The following is a 12970-nucleotide window of genomic DNA, read 5'->3' as shown; positions in this document are numbered from 1 at the left end:
TTACATTCAGGCGCCCTCAACGCCGCGGGTGAAGAGCCTTATTGGCGGCCTGACTTCAGTTGCCGTGGACCCCCAGCAACTAATGATGCAAGACAGCGTTACATGCATGCGCAACCAAGCCTTCTCTGCTGTATGCATTATCTCAAGTTGTTGAGCACTTTTTTACTCGCGTACATTCTGCCTACTAAGGCCGAGCGTATGTATGTTCCGGCTCTAATATCAGGCAGACCTTGCTACGAGAGGGGCAGCGAGCACGTCTAAATCTTCCCCGGATCTGGTTCGACTCCCGCCGCAGTGTCACGAAGACCCAAGAAACTACTTAATTTGCATGAAAGTCGTCGCATTTGTGCTTCTACTTCCCAATGCTTCTCGCGTAGCAGCTGCAGAGCATGCCACAGGTGCTGCATCCGNGCATTTGTGCTTCTACTTCCCAATGCTTCTCGCGTAGCAGCTGCAGAGCATGCCACAGGTGCTGCATCCGCTCCTGCAGATTCCTGCGGAACACAAGCTCCTTATCCATGTAGATGAGTGCCTGTGTCTCATTGATTGGCCCAAAGAAATTGTGGTTAACCTGTTGCTGCAGTTCGGCAGGTTTGTTCACGAGCCCTAATGGCATACGAGCAGGAGCCTTAAACCTACGTGTGAGAAACTCCCCTACCCATTGCCAAGTCCCCCCCCTCCATTTGCTTAGCTGTTTTCATGCCGCAAACGACCCAGTTATGGACCCCATGCGACTGGACGTGTGAAGACTAGTGAATGCATGTCTCTAGGTATGTGACCTTGATTATTGCAAAAGAAGCAGATACGGCGCAACTGGCCCTAATGCTACTGCATACAGCAAAGCGGGCTTGTATCTGCCTGCTTGTTGGGTTATGTTTGGGTGCTAATTGCCGCATGGTTTATCGCAGCTCATGCCGGTCCGCCTCATCTTGCACGAGCCCCAGGAATTTCGGCAGCTGCTCCCAGGACGCCTGGAGACTGGAGTTGAGCACTTGCTTGGCCCTTAGTAGGCAGCCTGCACGCAGGTAGAAGGTCATGTGCCAACTCCGCACAGCCGATGCTACCCTGGCCGTTGGGCCGCCGAGCAAAAGCCCCCTGGGGACTGGAGGCATTGTGAGCTGCTCTTGGAAAACCGTATTTTCAGTGTCTTGGCTCACCTGCAGCTCACGATTCTCCTCGAATACGGTCGAGGATACACGTTACCTGTTAAATTATCAGACAGACCATGCTACACTGCGGCTGCTGTTGCTGCTGTTGCTGAGGTAACAGGGCAGTATCTGCTGCCGCTGCCCGTTGCTGCGGCAGCAGCTGCCGCTACTGTCTGTGCACTGACTCCTTTCTGCTGAGAGACACGCTCCTTTAGGTGCCTCAGCAGCAGTAGCGGGAACATAGACTGGAAGAGCAGCCGGAGCAGCAGGCGCAGCAGCAGCCTCGAGTTGATCGAAGAGAGTGAGAAAATAAACAAGCAGCGACACAAAGACGACAGATGAGTTCGTGCTGCATCCAGCACAAGTGGGAGTTTCTGCTGTTGTTGCTGCTGCTGCCGTGCAGCCGCAGCCGACTCCACTCGAAGATCCAGCGAGGCGGCAGCAGCAGCAACAGCAGCGACAGCCGCAGAAGCAACAACAGCAATGAATAGGCTTTTGGGGCTCCTATTAAATTCGTTTATATTTTTTCTTACCTTCTCCACACGACTCCTGTCCTGCAGCGTGGGGGCCTGCAGTTGAGGCATGTCGAGCAGCAGCAGCAGCCGCTGCAAGAACGGCAAAAGCGGCAAGAACATTGCCACAGGAGCAGATTCAAAAACGCTGCAACAGCAATATCAAACAGAAACTCAAGCAAATTTACAGCAGCAACTCAAGTTTGGCCCCTTCGTAGCCTACAGGCCACCGCTACAGTTGAGGCCCGACGCCGCTGCTGCTGTTGCTGCTGCTGCTATTCTGTCATTATAGCTGCTAGAAAGGTTGCTGCTGCAGCTGCTATGACCTGCTGGAGCAGCAACAGAAGCAGGAGCAACTGAAAAGGCCAATGGGGCCCCCAGGGGCCCCCAGCAACAAGCTCGCCGCAAACGAGTTGTTGGGGGCCCCACAAGAGGTGGCTAAGGGCATCCCATTAGCTGCAGCAGGAGCAGCAGAATCACTAGCAACAGCAACAGAAGCAACAGCAGGAACGACGAGCGCAACGGCAGCCGCCGCAGCAACAGCAGCAACAACAGCACAAGCGGCGAAGCAGTTCACAGACAAGCAAGCACATGCCCCTACAAAGGCTGCTGAGCTTTTGCATCCGAAGGCGCAGCAGCAGCAGCAGCAGNGCAGCAGCAGCAGCAGCAGAATGAGCAGCACTTGCACCAGCAGGAACAGCAGAACGAGCTGCCCGAGCTGCATCCGCATGCAAGTCTCCAGCAGCACCACCAGCAGCGAAAGAGGAGCCGCCAGAAACAGCCAAGGCAACAGCGTTCCGTGCTGCAGCAGCTGCTGCAACAGCTAGATGATGCCGGGGAGGCCCACACAAGCGATGAGAGCAGCAGCAGGGTGTCGAAACAACAGCAGCAACTGCAGCAACAGCAGCAAATCGCAAAGAGGAAGGCGCTCCTACGGGCAGCAGCAACTGCGGCTTCTGAGACAGGGCTGGAGTGTCTGTACACCTGGAAGCCCTTTCATGTTGCTGCAGATAAGTCTCCTGCTGTTGCTGCTGCTTGCTCCTGCTGCAACGCCTACACCCGCCGCCGCCTGAGGCGCCCGTACTTGCAGCAGCAAGAAGGTGCAACAGCAGCAGCAGCAGCAGCAGCAGCACATAAACACGTAGCTGCAACAGTTCCTGCAGATGACGTGTGTGGTGCCGCAACTGCAACAACAGGGACAGAGGCAGCATCAACGGCAGTATATTCGCCGGGTCTTCCAGTAGCAAATTGTCCGGAAGCGGGACCTGCTGCAGAAGCAGCAGCAGCATCAGCAGGAGCGGGAGCAGCAGCAGCAGCAGCACCATCAACAGCAGGTTCTGAGCAGGACAATTGCAGCTGCCAGCATTACTTTGGTGCCATATTGGAAGCTCGAAGCTCCAATACTCTCCGCTTGTCTCTCGTTGCTGCTGAGCCGCGTCCATGTTCGGTTGCTGCCGCTGTTGCAGCAGCACCACCACCACCACCAACGGCAACCCCAGTAGTAGAAGCAGCACACGAGAGCAGCAGCACAGTGCCAACGAATGCCAGCCTTAAATCTCCTCCTCCAGCAGCCGCAACTGCCGCTGCGACTGCAACTCCTCTTGCTACCTCTGCTGCTGGTGCTCCTGCTGCTGCTCCAGCAGCAGCAGCGGTTGCTGCTCCGCGAATTGCTGCGGAATGTCTACTGCGTGCGGACGCGGCATTGAGGTGTTTGGGTGAAGATTTACTGCAGATATTAACGGCCAGACGGCAACTGCTGCCACTGTGCCTGCGGGCTGTTGTGCTTCGCGCTGTACCTCCAGCTACTCCTGCTGCTACTGCTGCTGATCCTTCTGCTCCTGCTGCTGCTGATGCTACTGCTTCTGGTGACTCTGCTGAAGCGGCTGAGCCAGCACAGGATGCAGCAAAAGCAGCAACGGGGAGCAAGCGAAGGTCCTCAGTGCGTCGAAAAAGGGATGCTGCAGCTGCTGAAGATTATCTCGAGGGGCTTATACCCATCAACAGCAACGCCAGCAGCAGCAGCAGTGGCAGTAGCAGCAGTAGGAAGTGGGTGTGGGTAGTTGAAGTTCACCTTTGTCTCATTACGAAATCCTGCGGCTCTCCTTGCTATGTGCCGCCGCTCGTCTCAGAATGCCGAGCCAAAGCTGCACAATGGTCTGCTGCTGGCTGTTGCTGCTGCCACTACTGCTGCTGTCAATGCTGCTGCTATTGCTGCTGCTGCTGCTTCCACTGCTGCAGATATCGTTGCTGCTGCCGCTGTCGCTGCCGCAGACGCTGCTGCAGTTGCGCTGCTGCAGTTGTTCTTGCTGCCACGTTCGCTGTCGGGGCCACTGCTGTTTCTGCCGCTGGCCTCACAGACGCGGTTGCTGCCACTTGCGTTTCTTCTAGTACTGCTGCACGTTTTGTGCTGCTGATGCTCCTGTAGCTGTTGCTGCTGTAACGGGGGATGTTGCTGCTGTTATTGCTGCGTCTGGTTATTGCGACTAGAGATGGTTAGGGCACAGCGTCTGTTGTTGCTGTTGCTGCTGCTGCTTCAGGCTATTCGGGCGGATGTTAGGCCAGGCGTCGCTGCTGCCAGCGGCAGCAACTGTAGCAGCAGCAGAAGAAGAAGAAGACGGGGCGGCGATTCCGCGGCATTTCTTCGTGAGCCCGTCCTTTATATACAGCCTCGTGTCGCAAAGGCGCGCCCTGCACGCGCAGCAGCAGCAGCACCCCAGCAGCAGCAGCAAGCCGAGTACGAGTTTCGCTGGTGTGGAACTGCTGTCGCCGCTGGGACTGCGGTGTCAGCTGAGGCCCTATCAGCAGCGAGCTGTCCTCTTTGCCCTATTCAGAGAGTGGCGGGCCTTCCTTACCACCAGCAGCAGCAACAACAACAACAACAGCAGCAGCAACAGTAGCAGCAGGAACATGGCAAACGAATATGACTTCGAAGACCTGGGGCTGCAGCAACAGCAGCGGATGCGCACGCTGCAGAAACAGCAGCAGATGAAGCAACAGGTAAACTTGATGTGGCACAAGGTACTGCTGCCTTCTGCTGCAGCTGTGTGGGTCAATCACACCACTGGTCAAGTTGCTCTTTGTTCGCAAACAGCAGGAGCAGCAGCACCAGCAAATGCCGTTCCAGCAACAGAAGCTGCAACAGCAGCAGCAGTTGCTGCTTCAGCACCAGCCACAGCAGCAGCGCCAGCAGTCGCATTATTCCCACCACAATCCGCAGCAGCTGCAGCAGCAGCAGCAGAAAGTGAGGCGTGTGTCGGGTTCGACGTGCCTGGCGGTCTGCTGTGTGACTCGATGGGCCTGGGGAAGAGTGTGGAGGTAATAGCCCTCATCCTGGCCAATCCACGACCACACTCCGCTGCCGCTGCAGCATCAGCAGCAACAGCAGCAACAACAGCAACAGCAGCAACGGCACCAACAGCACCAGCAGCAGAAAAGGGAGCGATTTATTGTTGGGGAGACGAGATGCCTCCCGACAGTCTTATCTGCTGCATCTGCGCCGCTGACTCCTTAGGGCCCATGTGCCTCAATGGTGGACGCCGGTGGGCCCCGCGACCTGCTGGTCGAGCCATTCGCAAGCAGCAGCAGGAGAAACAACCACAGCGACTACAGCAACAGCAGCAGGAGCGAGAATGTTCCCTGCTGTCAGTCGTCCAGTGCTACTGCTGCCTGGCCTTCTCCCACGTCTTCTGTGTTGCACAATATTTGGGCGCTGCTGTTTCGCTGCCATTCATTTGTCCCTTTTGCTGTGCCGAGCAGCAAGATGCTGCCGCTTGCAGCAGTAGCTGCAGCAGCAGCAGCTGCTCCTCCAAAGCCACCAGCAGCGTCAGCACCAGCAGCAGCGCTTCCACTGCCAGCAGCAGCAGCACCGCCGCCACCGCCACTGCCGGCAGCAGCAGCAGCAGCAAGTTGACGCGGTCTCGGGGGACGCTGCTTGTGTGCCCTGCAGCAATCGTAGATCAGTGGAAACGTGAAGTGTCTGTTCACTCGGGTCCGCCCCTCAAGGTTGCAGTATATCCGGGCCTCAAGGCCGCCAGGGCTTCCCTTGCAACCACCGTGAGAAACCCTATACGCTAAACCCCAAACCCTAGACACTAAACGCTAAATCCTCAACCCCACCGACATTCAGCTGGTGGCACCACTCTCTGTACTACTGGCTCGCTTATTGCAGCACGAAGAGTGTTAAGGGTTTGAGGTGGTTCAGGGTTCAGGGTTTAGGCCGTAGGATTTGGAGTCTGGGTTTTTCAGGTGGCAACACTTGCTCGCGCTGAAGAGAAGGCATTTACGCTATCTCGGGGCCCCACGTCGTCTGGCCGGCGTACCAGCCGAAGGCCTGCAGCGTCAGCACGAGCAGCAGCAGCAGCAGCGTCCGCAGTGCCAGCAGGTGAGGGGGCTTCCGTAGAAGGGCCCCGTAGCCTGTCAGTCCCCCCTGCTGCTGTGACAGCCGCACTGGGGGCTCCCCCAGATGGCCCCCACGTGCTGCTGCCGCAGCTACTGGACTATGACATCGTGATCGTGCCCTTTGAGGCGCTGCAGCAGGAGGTTTGGTTCGCTCCTCCTTTCAGCCTCAGCAGCAGCGCCAGCAACGGCAGCAGCAGCAACAACAACAGTCGTATGGCCCTACGAGGCACGAAACGCTATCGCAAGCTCTTCTCCCCCATATTAGGCATTCTCTGGTGGCGCATCGTCATCGACGAGGCGCAGCTGGCAGGCGGTGAGGATTTAGGATTTAGGGCTTAGGCTTCAGGATTCAGGGTTGAAGGTTTAGCGTCTGACATCTAGGGTATAGGGCTTAAGATTCAAGGCCCAGATTAGATACACCCACCCCGCAAGCCGACGCAGGGGCATTTAGGCGGTGGCTGCTGTTGCGTTATATTCTGGTGCTGCTGTACAATCTCTTCTACGGCTGGATCTGTGTATCATTGCTTACTGCTGCTGCAGCTTCACCGCTCTTCGTGCTGATGCTGCTGCTTGTGCTACTGTCGTTTTCGCAGCTGCCTGCCTGCTCGTGCTGCTACTGTTGCTTGTGCTGGTGCCTTTGCTACTGCTGCTGCTTGCATTGCCGCTGCTGCTGCTGCCGCTGCAGGTTTCAGCGGCGCGGCACGTTTATGCCATTCTATTGAGGCTGTCCATCGATGGTGCGTCTCGGGCACTCCGCTGTTAGACGAATTGTCTGGAGAGGGGCCCCTGGGGCCCCTCGGGCCCCACAGGGGGACCCCCCAAGCTCCTCGGGGTTCTCTGCTGCCACGCGAACTCGCGGGGCTCCTTGCAGCGCTGCGCCTCTCGACGGACTGCCTCCATCACGGGTCGCCTGCCTTGCTGCAGTGAGCCAACGTTTAAGGTTTTACGGTTTAAGGTTTAGTGTCTAGGATGTAGGGCTTGGCGTGCTGCTCTGGTGCTTGGGCGCGCTCTTCTAGTCACCGCTACAGCCCGTGTGAGGGCTGGAATTGACGGGTTTAGTGTTTAGGGCAAGCATTCAGCTTCATAGTATAGGGTTTATGGCCTAGAGCTCACGGTTTAGAACTTAGAGTTTAGAGTTGGCTTGTTGTGCTGTGGTATTTTCGGCTTAGGCGGGCGTTTCAGGGCCTTTCGCTGCCTCTTCCGCAGAGCACCTTAGAGGACGACCACTCCAGCAGCAGCAGCAGCAGCCCCAGCAGCAGCATTTCAGAAGCGCGTGTAGGGCCCAGATGGGGCCTAACGGGCTTCGCTCTAAACGCTGCTGTCGATTTGTTGACACCGTTAATGTGGAGGACAGAAATGAACGGTGAGGGGTTTGTGTTTAGGCCTTGCGAATCAGGGCGTATGGCTTTCAGTTTAGGGTTTAGTCTTTAGGTTCGGGCGGTTAGGGTTAAAAATGTCTGGCAGCTGCGTGTGAAGAGTGCAGAACGTATTATGGTTGACGGCTTAGGGTTTAGGGTTTGTGTGCAGAGGTGTCAGAGGAGCTTGGCGTGCCTCCCCCTATCGTGCATGACATTTGGGTGGAGTTGGGGCCAGTAGAGCGTTTCTTCTATCAGCGGCAGCAGCGGGCTGTTGCGCAGCGCGTGCTTCGGCTGTGCAGCAGGCAGCAGCAGCAGCAGCAGCAGCAGGAGGGAGGGAGACGGGGTGGTGCTCGCGGTCGCAACAAAGCAGAAGCAATAGTAGTAGAAGCAGCAGCAGCTGCTGCTGCTGCTGATGAGAAGGCCCGGGTTGCGGCTGCACTGTCTTCGCAGATGGCTGCGATGCTGCTGGTGCTGCGGCAGGCAGCAAACCATCCTCAGCTGGGGGCGTTGGGCCTCAGCAGCCGCCGAAGCAATAGCAACAGCAGCAGCAACAACACCAATGCTGCGGGCACACGAAAGACAGACGGATTAGAGGGTGTCGGCCGATATATGTCAATGGATGAAGTCCTCTGCCGTCTCCTAGGAGATGCCCGAGTAAACCCTAGACCTAAACCCTAAGACCCTAACCCTATCTAGATCCCTTCCCTAAACCCTAAACCGGAAAACCCTGAACAATACCTAGGTCCCCATACCTGAGCCCTCTCGCCCAAGCCATAAAACCTCAGGTCCTAGAAGTGCTAGCACCCTGTAGAATCTTCACCCTTGCGTACTGCTAGCTAAAGCAGAATTAAACACCGGAGGGTTTGGAACTAACGGCTTAGGGTTTAGGGTTTAGGGTTTGAGCGTAGGTGGAGCTGGAAGAGGCGCTGCGGGCCTACTGCGCTGAGATTAACGGCATTGCTGGCCTCTCCCTGCTGCAGGGAAGACCTGCGCGCGCTGCTCTTCTCTATCTGTAAGCTGAATCAGGGTTTAGAGTTTAGGGTTTAGGGTTTGTCGGGCTTGGGGGTTGACTTTGGAAGCCCTTTCTTGCTCTTAGGCGTCTCGAGTAGCGCGGGTCCGTGCGGATGCTATATTATCAGAAACGTTGCCCAACACTCCGTTGTTTAGGGTTTAGGGTTTAGGGTTTAGGGTTGAGGGTTTGTGGGGTTTAGGCATGTGTTGGAGCTGTCGCGGCGTTCGCTGGGGGGAGCCGAGTTGAGGGGGGCCCTTGCGCATTATCTGGGGGCCCCTGAGGAGACTGTGGGGCCCCTCATTTTGGCGCCAAGTCTTCTGCAGCCGTTGATAGTAGCGGGGCCCCACATTGACAAACTGCAGCAAATCCATGCGGCTTTCAACCTCCACCAAACCCTCTCTGGGGGGCCCCCAAAGCCCTCCAGCAGCAGCAGCAGGAGCGTAAACAGCGGCGATCAGGAAGGAGTTGTATTGTTGGAGGTCAGGGGTGCTGCCGCTGCAGCGTCAACACAGCCACCAGCAACACCAGCAGCTGCAGCAACAGCAGCGCCAGCACCAGCAGCAGAGACAAGAGCGGCGAAAGACGGCTTGGAGGCAGTGTCTTCCTCCACGCCGGAGGAAAAACCTGCCTCAGGAGCATCAACGGAGGCAAAAGCAGCAGCAGCGGCAGCATTGCAAACAGAGGCAAAACCTGAAGCGGCAGGAGCCTCTTCGTCTCGAGCCCAGGTCGAATCTGTCTCAGAAGCAGCAGCAGCAGCAACAGCAGCATCATGGGATTTGTTTCAGCGTTTGCGCAGCGAGTACGCTTCTAAGGCTGTGGGGGAGTTGGTGCGGTCGCGTGAGGTCTTCCGCTTGCGCTTTTCTGAGACAGAAAAACAAAGGAATGAGAGGGTTTTGGCGTGTGCCGGGAAGGGGGGGGCAGCAGACAGGGCTCCGGGGGGCCCCTCCAGCAGCAAACATTCCCAGGGTGTAGCAGCAGACAAGAGCGTTCCCGCGCATGGAGAAGGGAGCCCCCTGGAGATGGAGGGGGCCCCCCTGGAAGGGAACAGCCCCCCCCACCCTAAGGACCCTCATTTGAACACTGCTGAGAGAAGCCTTGATGAGGGGCCCCCAACGGCGCTGCACCAGCTGCTGCAGGCAGAGAAATGGAGAAGAAGAATGGGAGGGGGTCGGTGGTTTGTCCCCCTCGCGGGCCTCGAAGAGGAACGCAGTAGAGCCCTCGCTGCCAGGTCCAGCCTCAAACCCTAAACTCTAAACTCTAAACCCTGAAAGCAAGCCCAGCACACAAACCCTGCATCCTTAGTGCAGACCGTAAACCACGAACATAAACCGTGAAATATGAATACAAACCCTGAACCTTATAATGCCCAAACGCTAAACCTCAACTGCATCGTCGTAAGGCTTAGCGCCAAGGTGAATGGTTTGTTTGCGAAAGGTGTCTGTACAGTTGGGCGGCGGGGGGAACGGGGGGGGATTAAGTTAGGGTTTAGGGTCTGTGGTTTTGGCTTTCGGGTTTGGTTGTCTACAGAGTGCGTGAGGAGCTGTTCAACCTGCGCAGCAGCAGCGGCAGCAGCAGCAGGGACGATTGCTGGGGCTCGCCGCTTGGTGGTGGCGGGCTAAGAAGGAAATTCCACTTGGGGGGCGTCTCCAGTTGTAGGGGTCTTGTGGCCGTTCTTGAAGGGGCTCTCGACGAGCTTGACAGCAAAAGAGAAGAGCTCATACGCGTAACAGACCCTAAACCATAAACATCTGAACACAAAACCTGATGCGCCCACAGCACGCAAATCAGCATCATGGGGAGTCACCAAATGCGAATGTAAAGAGGGTTTAGGACTTAGGTCTTATATCTTAGGGTTTAGGATTTAGGGTTTGTGTACAGACGCTGGAATCGCTAGACCACGGGGGGAACCCTTCAGCGCAGCTGCAGGCAGCATTTGGATCGTGTCCTCGCTGCAACGAGTTGTTTCAGGCGGACCTGCTGCAGCTCCAGCAGCAGCAGCAGCGAAACAGAACTGGCAGCCAAGTCAACAACATATACCTGCCGCAGCAGCAGCAACAGCAGCAACAGCAGCAGCAGTTGGGTAGCGCCGCATCGCCGCGCAAGCGCAGAAAGAAGGGACGAGCTGAGGAGAGGCTGCCAGGCAGTCTTTGTTTTCACTGCGTGGCAGCCCAACAAATAACCCAGTAAATTCTAGACCGTAAACCCTATATCATTTTGCCTGCTTCTGCGCAAGCCAGGCCGTAGGCGTAGATTGGCTTGAATGCCGTGCTAAGCGTTCAGGGTTTAGGGTTTGCGGTTTAGGGTTTAGGGTTTGTTGCTGCAGGATGCAGTACTTCCTCTACAACCGCGTTTCGAAGAACCTCGACGCTGTCACGGGAGACCCCTCCAACCATAACATTGTAAGTTACATACGATGTAGGGTTTAGCGTTTGTGGTTATGGGGTTTGGGGTTTAGGGTTTGGGGTTTAGGGCTCAGGGTCTAGGGTGTACGTTGCTTGAAGACGCAGGGAGGCCTCTAGATGTTTGTCCTGCGTCGGATGTCTGGCCTCTTCAGAGTTTGGAGTTAAAGTTTAGGGTTTACGATTTGGAGCTTAGCGTTGGGGGGTTTAGGGTTTAGGGTTTATTGTGTGCGTGTCTGTGTGCGTGTGTGTGTGTGTTTGTTTGTTTGTTTGTGCAGGAGGGCTACCACCACTTTGGGGACAGCGAGTTGCTGCGGTGTTTGCAGCTGCTTTGCAGCTTCACGCGGAGAGACAATGGCGGGGGAGGGGTTCTTTGGGGTCATTTGGCAGCAGCAGCAGAAATCCATCTTAAGGAGTTTGAATGCCTGAAGAGAGTCCGCACCAAATGCACATAAAACCCTAAACCCTATACCCATAAGATTTAGGGTTTTTCAAGCTCGACGGTTTACGCTTGAGGTTCTGTACTGTTTAGAGTTTAGGCCTTGGGGCTCAGGGCCTAGGCTGTAGGGTTTCGGCTCAGATTTTTAATTTTTAGGATTTAGGGTTTAGGGTTTGTGTTTCCGTTGCAGGAGTTGTCTGCTGCTGGAGCGTACCTGCTAGGCAGTCGAGGGGTTTTATCGGCCTTCGATGAACTCCGTATGTCTGTGGCGCGCTTCTTCTTAAAGACAACGAACGACTCTTCCTGCATTCCTGTTGCTCTTGATGCTGCTCCCCCTGCTGATGCTATTGCTGCTGCTGCTGATTCACCTGCAGCTGCTCCTGCAGCGCCAGCAGCAACAGCGCCTGTAGCAGTGGAAGCAGAAACAGCAGCAGCGGCATCCCAGCCAGAAATGCCGGCTGCAGCTGCAACTGTAGCAGCACCGATACAACCAGAAGCAGCAGCGGCAGCAGCAGCAGCAGCAGCCGCAACCGCAGCGTCATGGTCAGCAGAAGCGTCGTTGCGGCAGGAGCTGCTGCAGCAGCGGGGCGGGNGCAGCCGCAACCGCAGCGTCATGGTCAGCAGAAGCGTCGTTGCGGCAGGAGCTGCTGCAGCAGCGGTGCGGGTTGTGTCCCCTGGAGATGCCCGTTGTGTCTGCCGAGCTGTTGGCTGCTCTGCAGTTTTCGAGAGACCGCATTGCTGTTTGCTTTACTCGTCATCAGTACTTGAAGGGATTAAAAGACAAACAAGACAGCAAAATCAAGCATCATGCCGCTGCTGCTTCTGCTGCTCTTGCTGATCCTGCTGCTGCTGCTGTTGCTGACGGGGCATCTGGGGCAGCCGGGGGCGGTGCTGCTGCAGCTTCTGCTCCTGAGGCATCACCAGCAGCTCCGAACGCGGGATTGGGCAGTAGGGCCCCTGAAGCAATCGAGAGGGCCTCAAGAGCTGCTGCTGCTGCGCTGTACAGGCAGCAGCAGCAGCAGCAGCACGAACAAGCCCAATGCGAGCAGCGCCAGGACCCGGGCGACGGGCAGCAGCAGAATCCGCAAGCTGCCGTCAAGTCGGAGGGCGAAAAGCAGCAGCAACAAGCGGAGCTGCAGCAGCAACAACAACCGCAACACCAACAAATGCAACAACAAAAACAACAGCAGCAGCAAGACGAAGAGGAGCCCCAACGGTGCCCCATTTGTCTGCAAGGGATACAAGCGGGGGACTGCGTCGTGGTGCTGCCTTGTGGGCATTCGATTTGTTTCTCGTGTTTGCAGAAGCTGCAGCAGAAGCAGCAAAAACAGCAGAAGCAGCAACAGCAGCAGCAGCGGCAGCAGCAGCAGAAGGGGCCTCTGCTCAGGTGTGCTATATGCCGCCATGGGTTCAGCCCCTCGGGTGCAGCACTGGTTACGTCTGCTGCGGCTGCTGCTTCGGAATCTGCGCCAACGGACATGCAGCAGCAGAAGCAACAGCAGCAGCAGCAGCAGCAGCAGCCAGCACCCTCCGATGACTCCCGCACCCCTTCGTCCGAGCGCGAGATGAGGAATGCCGAGGTGAAGCTCTTTTCGCTTTTTAAAGTTTCACCCCTTCAGTATATTCTGCTGCAACATATCTTGATTGTATAGTATGCACAAATACAGATGAATATATATATATATATATATATATATATATATA

At 56.4% G+C, this 12970-nt stretch overlaps 1 protein-coding gene across 1 annotated transcript; it reads left to right on the top strand.

Annotated features, from left to right (window-relative positions):
• Nucleotides 1–460: 460 nt before the first annotated feature.
• EMH_0018770 (helicase, putative) lies at nucleotides 461–12918 on the top strand (the record flags this gene model as incomplete). The annotated part of the gene is given in 18 exon segments (XM_038022932.1): nucleotides 461–591; nucleotides 909–1006; nucleotides 2290–2310; nucleotides 2314–3814; nucleotides 4198–5713; nucleotides 5906–6371; nucleotides 6744–6981; nucleotides 7228–7421; nucleotides 7586–8070; nucleotides 8325–8428; nucleotides 8628–9656; nucleotides 9956–10151; nucleotides 10307–10611; nucleotides 10752–10827; nucleotides 11106–11261; nucleotides 11457–11858; nucleotides 11862–11882; nucleotides 11986–12918. Coding segments are annotated over 18 exon segments (7872 nt in total).
• Between the last annotated feature and the right edge of the window lie 52 nt (nucleotides 12919–12970).

This window comes from Eimeria mitis, genomic scaffold, assembly GCF_000499745.2.
Source record: "Eimeria mitis Houghton genomic scaffold, Emh_scaff652, whole genome shotgun sequence".
Classification (NCBI taxonomy): Eukaryota; Apicomplexa; class Conoidasida; order Eucoccidiorida; family Eimeriidae; genus Eimeria; species Eimeria mitis.
Note: the sequence above shows the minus strand (reverse complement) of the source record. Positions and strands in the feature narration are given on the sequence as shown.